This window comes from Sus scrofa, chromosome 15, assembly GCF_000003025.6.
Source record: "Sus scrofa isolate TJ Tabasco breed Duroc chromosome 15, Sscrofa11.1, whole genome shotgun sequence".
NCBI classification, from domain to species: Eukaryota; Metazoa; Chordata; class Mammalia; order Artiodactyla; family Suidae; genus Sus; species Sus scrofa.
This window is the reverse complement of record NC_010457.5, coordinates 72,618,626-72,635,437: the sequence shown is the minus strand read 5'-3', so window position 1 is coordinate 72,635,437 and position 16,812 is coordinate 72,618,626. Positions and strand designations below refer to the sequence as shown.

Below are 16,812 nucleotides of genomic sequence, written 5' to 3'. Positions count from 1 at the left end.
ATTCCAAACATGTCTAGGGGGCAGTGTTTTATTTTAGTTCAACATATAGCACTTTTTAATTCCACTCTTTGAGTTAAATTTGCATTAACACCTCAAATAAATATGGACTATTTATTCAACAGAGTAATAAATGATGTTGTCAATTTGAACAAAGTAGTTTATTGATATTGGATCAATGAAGATACTAGATGAATTGACTGAATTTTATAGCCTGTATTTTATTTTTAGGGTGCTCTGAAAAATACTCTTGAAATGAACAAATGTATATTGGGACATGTATCAGACATGTGACCTTACTTTAAATGTAATCTCATATATAGCATGAAAATTTTAGGAGTGGATAATAAAGTTTTTAAAGAATGTAAATGTTTTAAATACATGGATGAAATATGTGGTTTAGTTAATCCCTATTGTAGTACTAAAAATGGGTCTTATTGAAAACCACATGAAGTAAAGAGTTTTATTATCAACATGCCAAACCCAATTATTTCTAGAAAAGAAATTCATAAAACAATATTTCCTAGGCTTGCGAAATTCCATGTAAAAGCAGTTTCTTTCTTGGGTGTTAAAAATAATGATGTGAGATCACAACCGTAAGAATAACATTTTGCCTAGTTATTTTTATTATTATTATTGGCAGTAACATTCTTTTGTAAAGTGGGTGGCAGAAACACCTCAAAAATCAACTGAAACACTTCCTCACGAACTGCCATGCCCAGATGGTTTGGGTCTCAGAATAGTAGCAGGGGCCACAAGAAGCTGGCAGTCATTTTGGCAGGAGTCTGCTTGGTTTCTCCTCAGTTTGAAAATCAAATCAGTTTAAAGACAGAATTGCAGATATATGAATTTTCCTTACTTCAAATTATATAGTATAGGGTGGTAAAGACATATCAATATTGTATAATTATAGCTTTGGGTAGAAAAGCTTTGGGGAGGGGTTCCTGCTGTGGCTCAGTAGGTTAAAAATCTTACTACAGTGACTCAGCTTGCTGCAAAGGTGCAGGTTCAATTCCTGGCTCCTCACGGTGAGTTGAAGGATCCCACGTTGCTGCAGCTGCAGCTTAGGTCAGAGCTGCTGCTCAGATTCAGTCCCTGATCTGGGAAATTCCATATGCTGCAGATGTGGCCATAAAAAAGAAAAAGCTTTGGGGAGATTGAGTGGGGCTGATAAATTATACAGTGGGATCTGCTCAGTGGTAAATAGAAATAGGTTTAGCAAAACATAAAAAAATTATAGAAGTAAAATATAAATTGTCTATGGAAAGATAATTCATCAGTTTTTAACTTATTAAGTTTTAATCCTGCATAACCTACTGTCTAAATTTAAATATTATGATCATCGTTTTTGGTATCTCATGTTTTTCAGATTTTTAAAGATAGTTTTCATTTCTGCCAAAATACTTCACTTACTAGATTTTTTTTTTCTTTTTATGACTGCATCTGCAGCATATGGAAGGCGAGGGATCGAATTGGAGCTGCAGTTGAGGCCCACACCACAGCCACAGCAGCAGCAGATCTGAGCTGCATCTAAGACCTACCCTGCAGCTTACAGCAACACCCAGATCCCTAACCCGCTGAGCGAGGCCAGGGATGAAACCCTCATCCTCACTAGATCAGGTTCTTAATGTGCTGAGCCACAACCAGGGCTCCCTTAGCTGCCCCCTTTTTATATCAGTTTGGCATCATCAGACTGTAGTATTACTTTCATTTCACACTTGTACATTCTGATAAAATTCCCCTTCATTCTTCTTTTGCCCACATTAGTTAATATTGGTTATGCTATTGCTATCAATTTACTATTTCTTTACACTTACAAATTCTACTTTGCTTTTTTACAGACTTTTTTGTTTCACAGCCTCTGGCTTTCACTTATTTTCTCTTGGTTTTTTTTTTTTTTTTTTTTCCCTTATCTTCTTTAGGACTTCTTACCTAATTGGCTTCCACTTTTGCTTTACTGGTCTTCCTAAAGGATTGTTCCTCTTCCATTTTTTTCTGTTGCCTACTACACTATTTATTCCCCCATTTTAAAAAGATTTTTTCAAAGGTGCTGTCCGTTATCATATATTTCCTGTTATCTTTTGTTCCCAGCTGTGGTTATTTAGTTCGTTCTCACTCTCTTTTAATTTTCTTTTACATTTTGTCTAAATACATATCATATTCATCTTGAAAATACATATCTTTGAAGTCTTTTCTCACCAAGAAAGTTGTATTGTTTCATCTCTTTTGAAAGGAGCAAAGACTCCTCTGTCAACCCAAAGGCACATTTAAATGCTGGTTCTTGTGTAAAGATAAAAGTGTAAGCTCACACCACAGATTTTGTAATTTCCCCTTTCCCATATCTGAGATAATTTCATAAATTAGAACCACTTAAGGTATTCAGTTACAAATTTTTACACTGAAGAGCGATATTCCCTTTTAAGTGTAAATGAAAAAAACTCAGGGTTTATTTCTCTATTTTTTAGCAAATGTGTATAGATTCCGAATACAATTTAGAACTTTTTTCTCTGTAACTGATCAAATATTAATATTTAATTGTATTTGATAGTTTTTAGATATTCCATAAGTAAACTTATGGGGTAGATTATAAATTTAAAAATTTCTTTTGTTCTTATAATTAATCTAAAATAAATGTTTTTTTGGAAATACTTGAAAATAAGGTCTACTTAAAGTTGATGAAACACTTTCATTAACCTCAGAATGATGTCGTTATACCATGGGTTAGGTTGCTCATATAGAAATATAATTCCAGTATCTGGACTAATTTATATTATGTAATGCATTCGAAGTGATCGTATTTGTCAGTGTAAAGTGCTTTTCTTCTATTTTCCTGGTTGTTTATTTCTCCAGTTGGTACCAACAGCCAGTAATCAGGGAGGTTTTCCTTGAGGGCTTTTTCTCAAATGGACTATCTCTGGAGAATAGGAAGGCTTTTGGTCAGTTTTGCTCTGTCCGCACAGTTTCATGGACAATGATCTCTAATGTGGCACTCCCTCAGAAAGGCAGAGATTGGCCACAGTGGTCATATATATTTACAGTATATCTATAGACAAACACATTTACGCCTAACACACACACATTAAGGAAAGTGTTAAAGCAGTGAAATGGAAAGGGTGAAATCAAATAGATCAGCAAAACATACCATCTTATGTGATGTGTAGGTATTATAATCAGATTTTTGCAGTGTATTGAAGCCCTTATTATCTGACTATAATACCTAACATCAAATAATATAGCATTGAAATTTGCAAAGCAAAAATTATAGAACCTACAAGAAAAATAGAAACATATTAAAAAGATTTAATTCACTTTTCACAACTCATAATAGACCAACTAGAACAAAAACATGAGCAGATATGGAATGCCTAAATAAGACAATTGTAAATTTAATTGAGATAAAACTGAACTCTTGCTTTAAAACAAAGAATAAGCTTCTTTTCTCTGTTCTTAATGAAGTCATTTTAAAAATAATCTTTAATAGAGCAAAAGGAGATCTCAATAAATTCCAAGAGACAGAAATGATACAAACAATATTATTAGATTGGACTTCAATGAAACTAAACAAAAATAAACAAATTAGTGAAAAAATATATCATTTGGAAATTCTGAGCACTTTATCTTACACAGCTCTTAAAGAGGAATTTGAAACTGAACTTCTTTTAAACAATCTTTATGGTTGTTTGTTTAATTTTCCATTTAAAATTTCAAAGAGTTTGTAAAGTTCTAAAATAGTCTTATTTTTGTGGGGGCTGCATTTAACGTATTAATTAATGTAGGGAAATTTCCTATCTTTGTTGTTTTTGTATTCCTATCCCAGAATAGGAGATTCTCTTCTTCCCATTTGTATTTCTTTTTAGGTTTATTCAAAGCTTTTAAAAAATCTTTACATGGTGCTTAGGAAATTTTTTTTTTTTTTTTTTTTTTTTTTTTTTATATTTTTTTTTTTTTTTTTTTTTTTTTTTTTTTTTTTTTGTCTTTTTTGTCTTTTTGTCTTTTGTTGTTGTTGTTGTTGTTGCTATTTCTTGGGCCGCTCCCGTGGCATATGGAGGTTCCCAGGCTAGGGGTTGAATCGGAGCTGTAGCCACCGGCCTACGCCAGAGCCACAGCAACGCAGGATCCGAGCCGCGTCTGCAACCTACACCACAGCTCACGGCAACGCCGGATCGTTAACCCCTGAGCAAGGGCAGGACCGAACCCGCAACCTCATGGTTCCTAGTCGGATTCGTTAACCACTGCGCCACGACGGGAACTCCAGGAAATTTTTATCAGGTGTATTTTCCCCCTTTTAAGTAGACTATTAGGTTCACAGCAAAACTGTGCAGAAGTAGAGTTTCTGTATATGCCCTGTTCCTACACAAGCACTGTCCACTGGCAGCATCCCACACCAGAGTGGTACATTTATTACAACTGATGAACCTATGTTGATACATCATTATCCCCCAAAGTCAATAGTTTACATTAGACTTGACTCAAGTGTGTTGAACATCCTGTGGTTTTGGACAAGTGTATAATGACATGTATCCATCATTATAGTAGCATACAGAGCCGTTTCACTGCCCTAAAAATCCTCTGTGCTCTACCTATTCGTCTCTCCCCTCCCTCTAACCCCTGGCAACCACTGAATTTTTACTCTTTCCACAGTTTTGCCTTTTCCAAAATGTCATATAGTTGGAATCATACAGTATATAGCCTTTTCAGACTGGCTTCTTCCACTTAGTAAATATATGCATTTAAGTTTCTTCCGTGTTATTTCATGGCTTGATCGCTCATTTTTTTTCAGTACTAAATAAAATTCCATTGTCTAAATATACTGCAGTTTACTGATCCTTTTAGCTATTGAGGGACATCTTGGTTGTAACCAAATTTTGGCGGTTATGAATAAAACTGCTATAAACAGCCATGTACAGATTTTCATGTGGATGTAAGATTTCAACTCATTTGGGTAAATACCAAGGAGGACAATTGCTGGATCATATGCTGAGTCAGTTTTGTTAAAAAGTTGCCAAAATTTCTTCCAAAGTGGCTGTGCCATTTGACATTCCCAATAGCAATGAATGAGAGTTCTGTTGTTCCACATCCTTGCCAGCATTTTGTGTTGTTAGTGTTCTGGATTTTGGCCATTCTAATGTAGTGGTATCTCGTTGTTTTAATGTGCATTTCCCTGATGACATATGATGTGGAGCATCTTTTCATATGCTTATTTGCCATTTGTATATCTTCTTCAATGAGGTGTTTGCTAAGGTCTTTGGCCAATTTTTTAATTAAGTTGCTCATTTTCTTATTTGTTGAATTTTAAGAGTTTTTTGTATATTTTGAATAACGGTCCTTTATCAGCTTTAGTCTTTTGCAAATATTTTCTCCCAGTCTGTGCCTTGTCTTTTTATGTTCTTGATATTGTCTTTCACAGAGGAGAAGTTTTCAATTTTAAGGAAGTCTAGCTTATCAATTATTTCTTTCAGGATCATGCTTTTTGTGTTTATTTCAAAAATCATCACCTAGCCTAAGATCATCCACATTTTCTCTTATGTTATCTTTTAGGCAATTTATAGTTTTGCATTTTACAAATCCATTATCTATTTTAGGTTAATTTTTGTGAAGAGTATAAAGTCTGTGTCTAGATTCATTTCTTTTGCATGTAGATGTTCAATTGTTCCAGCACCATTTGTTGGAAGTAACTGTCTTTATTCCATTACATTACCTTTGATCCTTTATCAAAAATCAGTTGACTATATTTATGTGCATCTATTTCTATTATGTTTCACCCCTTTTGCCAGTACTGTACTATCTTGATTACTATAGCATTATAGTAAGTCTTAAAGTCAGGTACTATCCAACTTTTTTATTCTCCTTCAATATTTTACTGTCATTTTGGATCTTTTACTTCTCCATGTAAATTTTAGAGTCATGGAGTTCCCATCATGGCTCAGTGGTTAATTAACCTGACTAGTATCTGTGAGGACAGGGGTTCGATACCTGGCCCTGCTCAGTGGGTTAAGGATGTGGCGTTGCCGTGAGCTGTGGTGTAGGTCACATATGTGGCTCGAATCCCGAGTTGCTGTGGCTCTGGTGTAGGCCTGCAACTGTAGCTCCATATTCAGCCCCTAGCCTGGAAACCTCCACATGCTGTGGGTGAGGCCCTAAAAAGACAAAAGACAAAAAAAAAAAAAAAAAAAGCTAGGTCAGTTTGGCAATATTCACAAAATAATTCGAGTGAGATTTCATTAATCAGTAGATCACTAGACCAATAGAAACCAATTTGGGAAGAACTGACATTTTGATAATATTGAATCTTCCTATCCATGAACAGGGGAATGTCTCATTTATTTACTTAGTACCTTGATTTCTTTGATCAGTTTTATAATTTTCCTCATATAGATTTTACACATAATTTGTTAAATTTATACTGAAGTATTTATTTGGAAAGGTGAAGGTACTAATGTAAATGGTTATGTACTTTTAATTTCTCATTCTACCTGTTCATTGCTGATATACAGGAAAGCTTTTGTGAATTAACCTTGTATCCTGCAACCTTGCTATAATTGCTTATTAGTTCTAAGAGTTCTTTTGTTAATTCTTTTGAATTCTTTTTTTAATGTAAAAAATTGTGTCATCAGCAAAGACATTTTTAGTTCTTCCTTTACAGTCCATATGCCTTTTATTTCCTTATCTTATCTTATTGTATTAGCTAGGATTTCCAGTATGATGTTGAAAAGATCGATGAGGGGGGACATCATTGCCTTGTTTCTAATCTTAGTGGGAAAACCTCTAATTTCCTCCATTGTATTTTTAAAGTTGTATTGTCCCAATAAAGGAAATTTATTGATTTTTTTTATTTTACTCTTGAAATTGAGCCATCTCAATTCTTTTACCACTTGTAGGAATTTTCAGATGTTTCTATTGAGTTTTCTAGGCACACAATAATATAATATGCAAATAACTATATTTTATTTCTTTCATCCTTAGTATTAAATAATATAATGGTTTCTCACAGCCAATTGGATTGGTCTGTACCTCCAGAAAATTGCTGAATAATAACATTGATTTTTTAATTGACTTTAATGAAAATTTGTCTATGGTTTGTAGAGTTTGTTGCTGACTCTGGGGGTTTTACACTGGTGGAAAAAAGTGCATTGGCAGAAAAAAGTTAGATTATTCAGTAATCAATGTTAGAATAACTGGGGAAAAAAATGGATCTCTTCTTCACTCCACATAGAAAACAAGTTCCAAATAGATCAAAGATTTAAATTTATAAAGTTAAACCATACAAATGCTAAAAATGCAGGAATTTGAATTTATGTCATTTATACAATTTTTAATCAAAAACTAAATAGTTAAAAATAAATTCATACATATATCTATGTTTGTTATCCCTAAATGTTTATTTTAAAATAAATAAATGATGGTATTTTCCTGATGCCTTATGGGAGAAGTAGACTTTTAAGGCAAAATATTCTTTTCCCATTGACTTCAGTTTACTGATTTAATTTTTCTCTTCTTCCAGGCCCTAAGCCGATTGCAGGTAGATTTTAAAAACCTCTGAAAGTTTTATTAGTTCACATAATGGACTGAGAGTTCAAATTTAGATTTACATGCCCTCTTGTTTCTGGTCACCCAGTAAAAAATAGTCATAAACCTCATAGCAATGGGAACCTCCTTCAGTGAAATTTGAAGTTCCTATAAGACCTCTCAAAAGGTAGTTATGGCCGCAATTTTATTGTTGCTGGTTATATATGCCAAAGCTGCAATTAACCGTATCATAGCTTTCTGACCTTAATGAGTTAATGAAGTGTCCAAATAAAACTCATGGCTGCAAGGTAGCTTAGGCTCTGAAATGTTTTGGCTCAGTAATATCCGTGAAATTTGAGCTGATATTAAATGCCTTAAAACAATACATTTGGGATTTGGCCTCTGGCAACAGCTCGAGACTGACTGCTCCATAGAGTTGAGAGTTTTGCCTGAGGTCCTCATAATTTGTTTAGCAGGACAGGACTATAGGATCAGCAAGAATATTACTGCCTTAGTGAAGAAAAGCACTTCAGTTCCTATGGAGCTCAGGGAATTGTCTTCTTTCTGATAATTTTTACCCTGAAATGAGAGAATCCTGCTGTCTCCTGCACCTACGGCTTTCTTCTTCCACCCGCAGCCCAATCTAGTAATTTCTTTTCAGTCAAGTCTGTCTCTCATTCTTAGTCATATAAATGACATTTGTCTAACCTTGGATTGTCTCTTTCTGTGCCTGTTCAAGTAAGCCGACTCTAGCATTGCTAATGACGTGACAGGTCAGTTCTGGTTGTTTCTTTTTTTTTCTTTTCTTTCTTTTTTTTTTTTTTTTTTTTGGTCTTTTTGCTATTTCTTTGGGCCGCTCCCGCGGCATATGGAGGTTCCCAGGCTAGGGGTCGAATCGGAGCTGTAGCCACCGGCCTATGCCAGAGCCACAGCAACACGGGATCCGAGCCACGTCTGCAACCTACACCACAGCTCTCGACAACACCAGATTGTTAACCCACTGAGCAAGGGCAGGGACCGAACCCGCAACTTCATGGTTCCTAGTCGGATTCGTTAACCACTGCACCACGATGGGAACTCCAGTTCTGGTTGTTTCTATCTCAGAATAGATGAAGGCTCAATCAGGACAGCAGTGGCTCTTTCACTGGTCATTAAGGCTGGCTGCAGCAAACTGTTCTGATCAGCTTGGCCAGGAGCCACTTATGAGGATTACAGGGTTGGATTTTATATCCTCTCAGAGACAACTGCCTTTCTACTTCATCCTGTCGGTGAGCTAACTGTGGTCTCTATGAGGATACATCCTCAGCTTCTGGGTGGCTCACAGAGTAAACAACCCATTTGGGACATGGTTGTATTTAGCTAATGTACTTTAATTAAGGCTATACTTGAGCTACTTTCTTAAGTTATGGCATAGTTCCCATCTTGGCAAAGCATAAGAATTAATAAACATGGGACGTTTGACAAAACTTGAGATAGAAATGTCTGTTAAGCCAAACTCATAGAAGCATAAAGTAGAATGGTGGTTGCCAGAAGCTGGGGGAGGGGGAAACGAGGATTTGCTATTCATGGGGCATAAAGTTCCAGTTATGTAAGATGAATATGTTCTAGAGAGCTGCTGGATGACTTCATGCCTAGAGTTGACAATACGCTTTGCATACTTAAACATTTTGTTAAAAGGGTCATTTTTTTTTTTTTTTGCTTTTTTTTTTTTTTAGGGCCACCCCCACAGCACATGGAAGTTCCCAGGCTAGGGATCGAACCAGAGGTGTAGCCACTGGCCTACACCACAGCCACAGCAACACAGGATCTGAGCTGTGTCTGCGACCTACACCACAGCTCATGGCAACATCGGATCCTTAACCCACTGAGCGAGGCCAGGGATTGAACCTTCATCCTCATGGTTGCTAGTCAGATTCATTAACCACTGAGTCACAAGGGGAACTCTTTTTTTTTTTTTTAAGAGTCATTTTAAAAAAATAATTTCTGTTTAGTAATTGCACTCGGATTTCATTAGAAACGAATATTTCAACCTTCTTATTCATATTTCATGACAGAGTCTGTAGATTTTAAGACCTTCTCTTAATCTCCTTACAGTATCTGTATCTTTTTTTTTTTTTTTTTTAGAACTTTCATATGCAGAGTAAATGGTGATTAAAATGTGCAGGATGACAAGATGGAGCAAACAGTGCTTGTACCACCAGGACCTGACAGCTTCAACTTCTTCACCAGAGAATCTCTTGCGGCCATTGAAAGACGCATTGCAGAAGAAAAGGCTAAGAATCCCAAACCAGACAAGAAAGATGACGATGAACATGGCCCAAAGCCAAATAGTGACTTGGAAGCTGGAAAGAACCTTCCTTTTATTTATGGAGACATCCCTCCAGAGATGGTGTCAGAGCCGCTGGAGGACCTGGACCCCTACTATATCAATAAGAAAGTGAGTGTTGTTTATCAGTCATATTTTGCTGCTAATTGCCTACAGTATACTTTGGACTGTTATAGCACCAGTAGTCTAAGCACAACTAAGTTAGCACAAAATCTAAGTGTCCTTCTGTTTAAGAAATAAAACACATTTGCATGTATTTATGCATATACATGAGAAATAAATTGATCATATCATAACAGATGGAGCTGTCCCAACTGCACCACGACAGATAACTAAAAATAAAAAAAAAAAAATAGTTGTAGGCAGCTAAGTTAACAAGTTAAAAAATTCTGCCCAGAGATTGTATTTACTATTTCTGGATTTTCCGTACCTGGAAGTCCTGAAAGTATCACACTTTATAAAGACTTCAAAAATGTTAGTATTAATTTCTTATGGAACAAAATTTGATGCCACAAGCATTTTCAATTTCTGTATCATACATAATACATTAGTTAACTTCCTGAAGAAACTTTTTTACTTGGAAAACAACATTCCTATACAAACTACAGTTTTAAAAGTTATTTAATCTTTTGGTTTCCAAGATTGATATTGGTAAGAACTAACAAATACATAGTATTCTAAAGAACATATAGATGATATTAAATACTCATGCTTGAAGTGAATACTTTATACTAAACATTCAACCTTTCCTTATGACCATGATTTCACCAAACCAAGAAGAAAAGTGTAGAAAAAGATAAAATCAAAAAAGATTATTGTGTTGCGTTTAGATTATATTTAAGACTGGTTAATTTGCACCATTTTGTTATCTTTTTCACCTAAAACAATGTATTTGTCAACTCTTGCTGGAAAGGTATAGCACAAAGATTGTAATTAAGCAGATGGAATCTCTTAGTTAAACACTGGCCTTAAAATTACCCCCCAACCTTTCAAGAATGTTCTTGGTCACTGACACAGTTCTGTGCCAAGTTAATCTTTATCAAATGCATGTGTTTGGCAGTTTTAGTATGTGGATTTGAGACCATTTTGTAAGTCACTTCTCATTGACCACCACAGCTTTCAGAGGTAAAACCTCATTATGTTCAGATTTTTTTTTTTTTAAGTTTTCAAGATATAGCCAGTTTAAGTATAACACATTGTCCTTTTTAAAAATTGATTTGCCCATTTTACAGTGAAGAGGTTAATCATTTTTCCTTAGATTCATTATCTTTTATTTAAATTTTTTAAATTTTTTAAATTTTTAACATTGTATTATTAAATCTTAATAGGTAAGCAATTATCTGTTTCATAACTGCCATTTAAATTATGAGAAAAAATTCACTTTATCCTTAAATCAGTCCTTTGGAAATTAATTTAATATGATATCTGAAAAGCTAAAGCCCCAATTAAGCAAACTATGAGGGATTTATTTGTATAAAAAAAGTAAAAATGTAGATATTATTCAAACATTTTAACTTATTTAAAATTACTTTACGGGAGTTCTCATCATCATGGTCCTGGCTCAGCAGTAGAGAACCCAACTAGTATCCATGAAGATGTGGGTTCAATCCCTGGCCTGGCTCAGTGGGTTAAGGATCCAGTGTTGCCAGTGAGCTGTGGTGTAGGTCGCAGATGCAGATGCAGCTCAGATCCTGTGTTACTGTGGCTGTGATGTAGGCTGGCAGCTGCAGCTCCAGCTTGACCCCCACCTGGGAACTTCCATATGTTGAGGGTGCAGCCCTAAAAAGACAAAAAAAAAAAAATTACATTACTATTGAAGCAATGACTCTAATGTGTTCTAGACAGAAATTCCTTAACACTAGAGTATGTTACTTTATAGCCATTGGACCTATCCAGTCTATTCAGAGCCACTCTTACCATGGATGAGTGGGCTCCATCCTCAGCATGCATTTTGCTGCCCCCAGACATCCAGCCCCCACTTCTTCAGTAGTAATCGCCATCTAAAAATTATTAAAGCTACCCACAGTCTACCACTTCATCAAATGGGGTTGAAATCTAGCATCCCCGTTCCCATGTTGTGTCCTTATTTGTGAAACAATATATGAATACATTGAGAAGGACCAAACCAATGCAGGTTGACAAGGGCAGCTCTTCTTCAGATAGAAAACAGATCATCCAATCACTCTTTTTCTTTAAATTAAAACATTTTCAGACTGATAAAAGTTGTCATCTTAACAGGCTATCTCCAAACAAATCTGTCCAGGATTGGTTTATAATGAATGAGATATAACAAAGGATATAAAGGCAGTTGGAAAGCAACAATCAGGTAAACTCTTCCAAACGGTTAAAAGAAAGGTATTAAAACTGAGGGTACAAGACCAACTGTAAAGGAATGACTAGTCAGCCAGATTCTTATGCTGAAGTCACCCCTATAAAGTTTGTTAGGTTCACATTCAAACTTGCCTTTAACATCTTCTGTCCTTATCTTCAAATGCACATTGTGTGAGGAAGGAAAAATATTTTGGCATTTTGGAACAAATCACAGTGTGCAAGTAGCACAACCTGATAAGAGAAATATTGTTATCAGGAAGGAGTTTTCCCCAAGGTGAGGCACAGCTATTGATTTCACATTGAACTGACATTCAGCCAAGTCTTCAAATGGAAGTCATTCAATAGAAATACAAATGAAAGTTCCTGCAGGACTCAAATCCTTAAAAACTAACATGGCATTCTTAGGACACATGATTGAGCTACGTGTTTGCATTTTCAAGCTGTAAAACTTTATATCGTTGCATGTACGTTCTTTCCTAGGCTTAAATTTTCTTTCATAATTGGATTATTTAGGTACTGAGGAACAGTCTTTAAATTCTAAATTAGTTTCAGAAGTTGGAATGCTTAGAATAATAATAATGTTTTAAAAATAATGATTATTTCCTTTGCTATTTGATGACCAGTTTCATTTTAATGACTTGTGTATCTGAGGCACACATGCACAGTGCTCCCAGCTTAAATAAAGAGTCTAATGGTGGAAATGTCCCTGGGGAAGATGCTTCTTAGGAGATTTCCCACCATTGCTGATATAGGGGGTGTGGGTTTTATTGCTTGAGTGAGTTGGAGTATGCAAATATTAATCAGGCTAGTGGCTCCCCTAGGGCTTAACTCAAATATAATACTCAATGTGTCATTTGTGTCTATATACCAAGTCTCTAGTTTCTTTCTTTAAAATATATAGAATAAGCAAAGCAATGTTATAGAAATGTTAGCAGAATTATGTCATGTCTTAGGTTAAAGTACAGTTAAAGTACGTCTATATGAGGAATTTACGTGTAAGGAGAAGGACACAAACCACAATGAAGGTCTCTATGATCTTCAACAGAGACAGTGTCAGCTTATGGAAAAATCACTGCTGATGGTGTATTTTCAGATGGCATTTGCTCACATATTTTTATCTTCTTCGTCCCAGTTTAAAATGTATAAATTACATAATGTCTAAAATTTCTGCTAGAATTGTTAAAGTAGTTTAATCCACAGTTAGTGATACTGTTGTAGTAACTAAAGAAATAGTAGCAAATGTCTCATGAACGTTCCTGGTACACAGAAGCATCCCAGACCCTCAGATGTTTTAGGGCTCCAGAAGTCCAAGGTAAGGACTAAAGAATAAAATAACGGTGTTATCAGAATGGAGTCACAAAATTTTCCATACCATGTTAGCTCTGGTCCGGTGATCTTCAGAACATGATTCTAGATTGGGTCCCTTTTGTTTGTTTATTTCTTTTAGCTGTGTGGCAAGGCACATTTTAGCTTGTGAACACACCTTTATTTCCTCATGGGATTTTTTTTTTTTTCCCCACAGTTTCCTTTCCTAGCTTCAGTTGATTTTGCACCATTTGGTTATACATTCAAATTCTTCACCCACTCTTTATTACAGAAAACATCCTTCTCATGTTCTTCTTAAAATTACAGATGACTCATTAGTACCATGGAAGGAAAGATCCTTTTGACAGTGTACTGGAAATAGAATGAGGGATTTTAGATCTGTAGTGAAAATGGATGTTTGTTAATTATGGGCTGTAGAAATGTATCCATTTAAAAATGTATTCTTTCCTTGATTATCTCATCAACCATTTAAAGACACTATTCTCCCTTTTCACCAGGTCTTCTAAAAGAGGTGCACACCCCCTCTTTATTGGGGCTACATGAAGAATCACACAGGAACTTGTGACTTTAAATTTGTGACTGGTTTGTCATTGCCATGGGAGTTTTTAATTGTTTTATTTGGTAGAGAGAGTTATTTTGTTTTTAATTGGGATTGTGAAGTTTTTCTTGCAAAAGTAATTTAAAAGAACATCAGAAAAATAGATGGCAAAATCTCATGATACCATTAATTGTCATATGGACAGTCCTCTTTTTTTTTTTTTTTTTTTTTTTTTGGCTGCACTCATGGCATGCAGAAGTTCCCTAGCCAGGGATTGACTGATTCACAGCAATGACAATGCCAAGTCCCCAGTGACTAAGTTGCCAGGGAACGCCTATGATTTTTCTTTGCATATTATTAGTTCCTCTAGAATTATCAGTCACCCAGGCTCACCCTTACACAGAGCAGTGTAGTTCACTTCCAAATCTTTCTTCTACCCACCAATTATTTTTTCCTTATGTCCCTTTCTTTTTTGTCACCTCCCCATCTTTGCCTCAGAAACAATCCAAGATGATGAAGTTGGTAGTGAAATAATGGTTAACATTTATTTAGTACTTGTCATATTAGTGAGATTCCCTTCAAATGTAAGTGACCAAAACCCAACGGAAACTAGTTCTTGGAAATAAACAAAACAAATAAATGCATGCGAGGGATAAATCTGGTCTTAATATCAAAGGATCTGGTACTACAACAATGTCATCAGACACAATCCTTTTCCATTTTTGGCTCTACTTTCACCTATGCCGACTGCATTCAAAAGATGGCTCTTCCACAGAATGGTAGAAATAGCTACAAGTAGCACTAAACTAATATCCTGCAACCTTGTAACCCCAAGAAAAAGAGCTCACTTTTTCTTCAAACAGTTCTAGCAAAACTTTTTTTAGTCCTGGAATTTGTTCTGATTAGGTCACATGGCCTCTTCTGAACCAATCACTGTAGCCAAGGGTTTGTGATCATCTCATTTGACAGAGCATCACATGTTACCAGTAGCCAAGGGTTTTTGATCATCTCACTTGACAGAGCATCACATGTTACCAGTAGCCAAGGGGTGCATCAGCTTCACTGAAGCCACATGGCCAGACAATGAGGCAGAGGTCAGCTTCCATGGCTTGTCACTCTGCTACCCAGGGTTTGTATTCACTGTGTTAATGATACCAGAGGAAAAGAAAAGTCAGTGATGGAATCTAAATAAGCCTGTCTCTGCTTTTCCTGTCTCTTTACTTAGACCACTTTACAAACTGTACTTTTCATTTCCTGGGCTGGCATTATTTCCCAAACCTGACTTGTTGCTTCACTACTTCTGCTCAATCAAGGGCATCCCCTGCCTTTGTAAAAACTAAAATCTTTGAAACTCAATGGGTCTGGGTCAGCTTCCAACATAATTAGAAAATTACATTTTCCACCAGATTCTAGTAGGGTAATAAGTACTGTTTTTTCGAAGAAGATATATTTGGGGAAATTAAATAGTGTGCCTCTGTAAAGAAATGACATTTTTTTCTTTTTTGGCCATGCCACGGCATATGGAGTTCCAGGCAGGGATAATATCTGACACTGTTGCAGCAAAGTGGGATCCAGATCCTTAACTCACACGGGATTGAACCTGTGTCTTGCTGCTGCAGAGATGCCACTGATCCCACTGTGCCATAGCAGGAACCCCAAGAAATGACATTTAAATTGAGATCTCAAAGGTAGAAAGAAGAAGGGAGAAATGTCTTCTAGGAAAGGGGAATAGCCTTCAAGAAGACATATAAGGAGTACTGTCATGGCGCAGTGGAAATGAATCCGACTAGGAACCGTGAGGTTGTGGGTTCAATCCCTGGCCTCGCTCAGTGGGTTAAGGATCCGGTGTTGCCATGAGCTGTGGTGTAGTTCTCAGACATGGTTCGGATCTGGTGTGGCTATGGCTGTGGCATAGGTTGGCAACTGTAGCTCTGATTCAATCTCTAGCCTGGGAACCTTCATATGCCACGGGTGCGGTCCTAAAAAGAAAAAAGAAAAAAAAAAAGACATATAGTATAGTGGGACTGAAATAAGTAAAAGGAGAGCAAGATGTGGTTGGGGAGGTGGGTCTGGGGCTAGGTACACCTTTCAGTACATCTTAAAGACTTTGAAGTTTAAGGGCAAAAGGAATTCTCAGAAGGCTTTGGGTAGAGAAGTGACAATATCCACTTCACATTTTTAAAGATCAAGTGGGAAGTCTTTATGGAGGCTTGGTCTAGATTTTTAACAATGAAGTCAAAAAAAATGGGCGGGATCAAAATCTGTTTTGGAGGTGTGATGTTTAAGTATCAGGTGGGAGCAAATGGATGGCATTATTTTCAGAATATAAACTTGGGGAGGAAGATAGCCAGCAGCAAAGTTCCAGTGTGAAAACTGGCACTGCTTTCAAATATGTAAGTGTTTGCATGTGTATATATTTTGTGTATATATTTAAGAATCAGACAGGCACATATTTTTAATATTTTAATCCTTGTGTTTATAAGACACTTGAGATTCTTTAAGGTACTCACATGTTTTATTTCATTTCATCCTTTAAACAACCATGAGGTTAGTATTTTTACCATCTTCTCCATTCAGATGTAGAAATTGACATGGGATAATTTGTCAGAAATTCTCACACAGCTAAGTCTGCAATAAAACTGGGCCTCCTATTAGTCAATGAAAAATTAATTGAGCATATAATAGTGTACCACACCCATGATATGAACTGAAGATACAGGGTTGAAAAATATTTGACTCTCAGATTTTATCTTTTCACCCGTGGTTATAATTTTTCCCCTACATCTGA

General features: G+C 36.0%; 1 protein-coding gene across 6 annotated transcripts in view; it reads left to right on the top strand.

Moving 5' to 3' along the window:
- SCN1A (sodium voltage-gated channel alpha subunit 1) overlaps positions 1–16,812 on the top strand; it is a 166,850-nt gene that overhangs the window by 61,278 nt on the left and 88,760 nt on the right. For all 6 annotated transcript variants that reach the window (XM_021076172.1, XM_021076169.1, XM_021076173.1 and 3 more), the window contains exon 2: positions 9,628–9,940. In XM_021076172.1, the coding sequence (XP_020931831.1) occupies positions 9,677–9,940 (264 nt within the window). In that variant the 5' untranslated portion in view covers positions 9,628–9,676. The remainder of the gene's footprint in view (positions 1–9,627; positions 9,941–16,812) is intronic.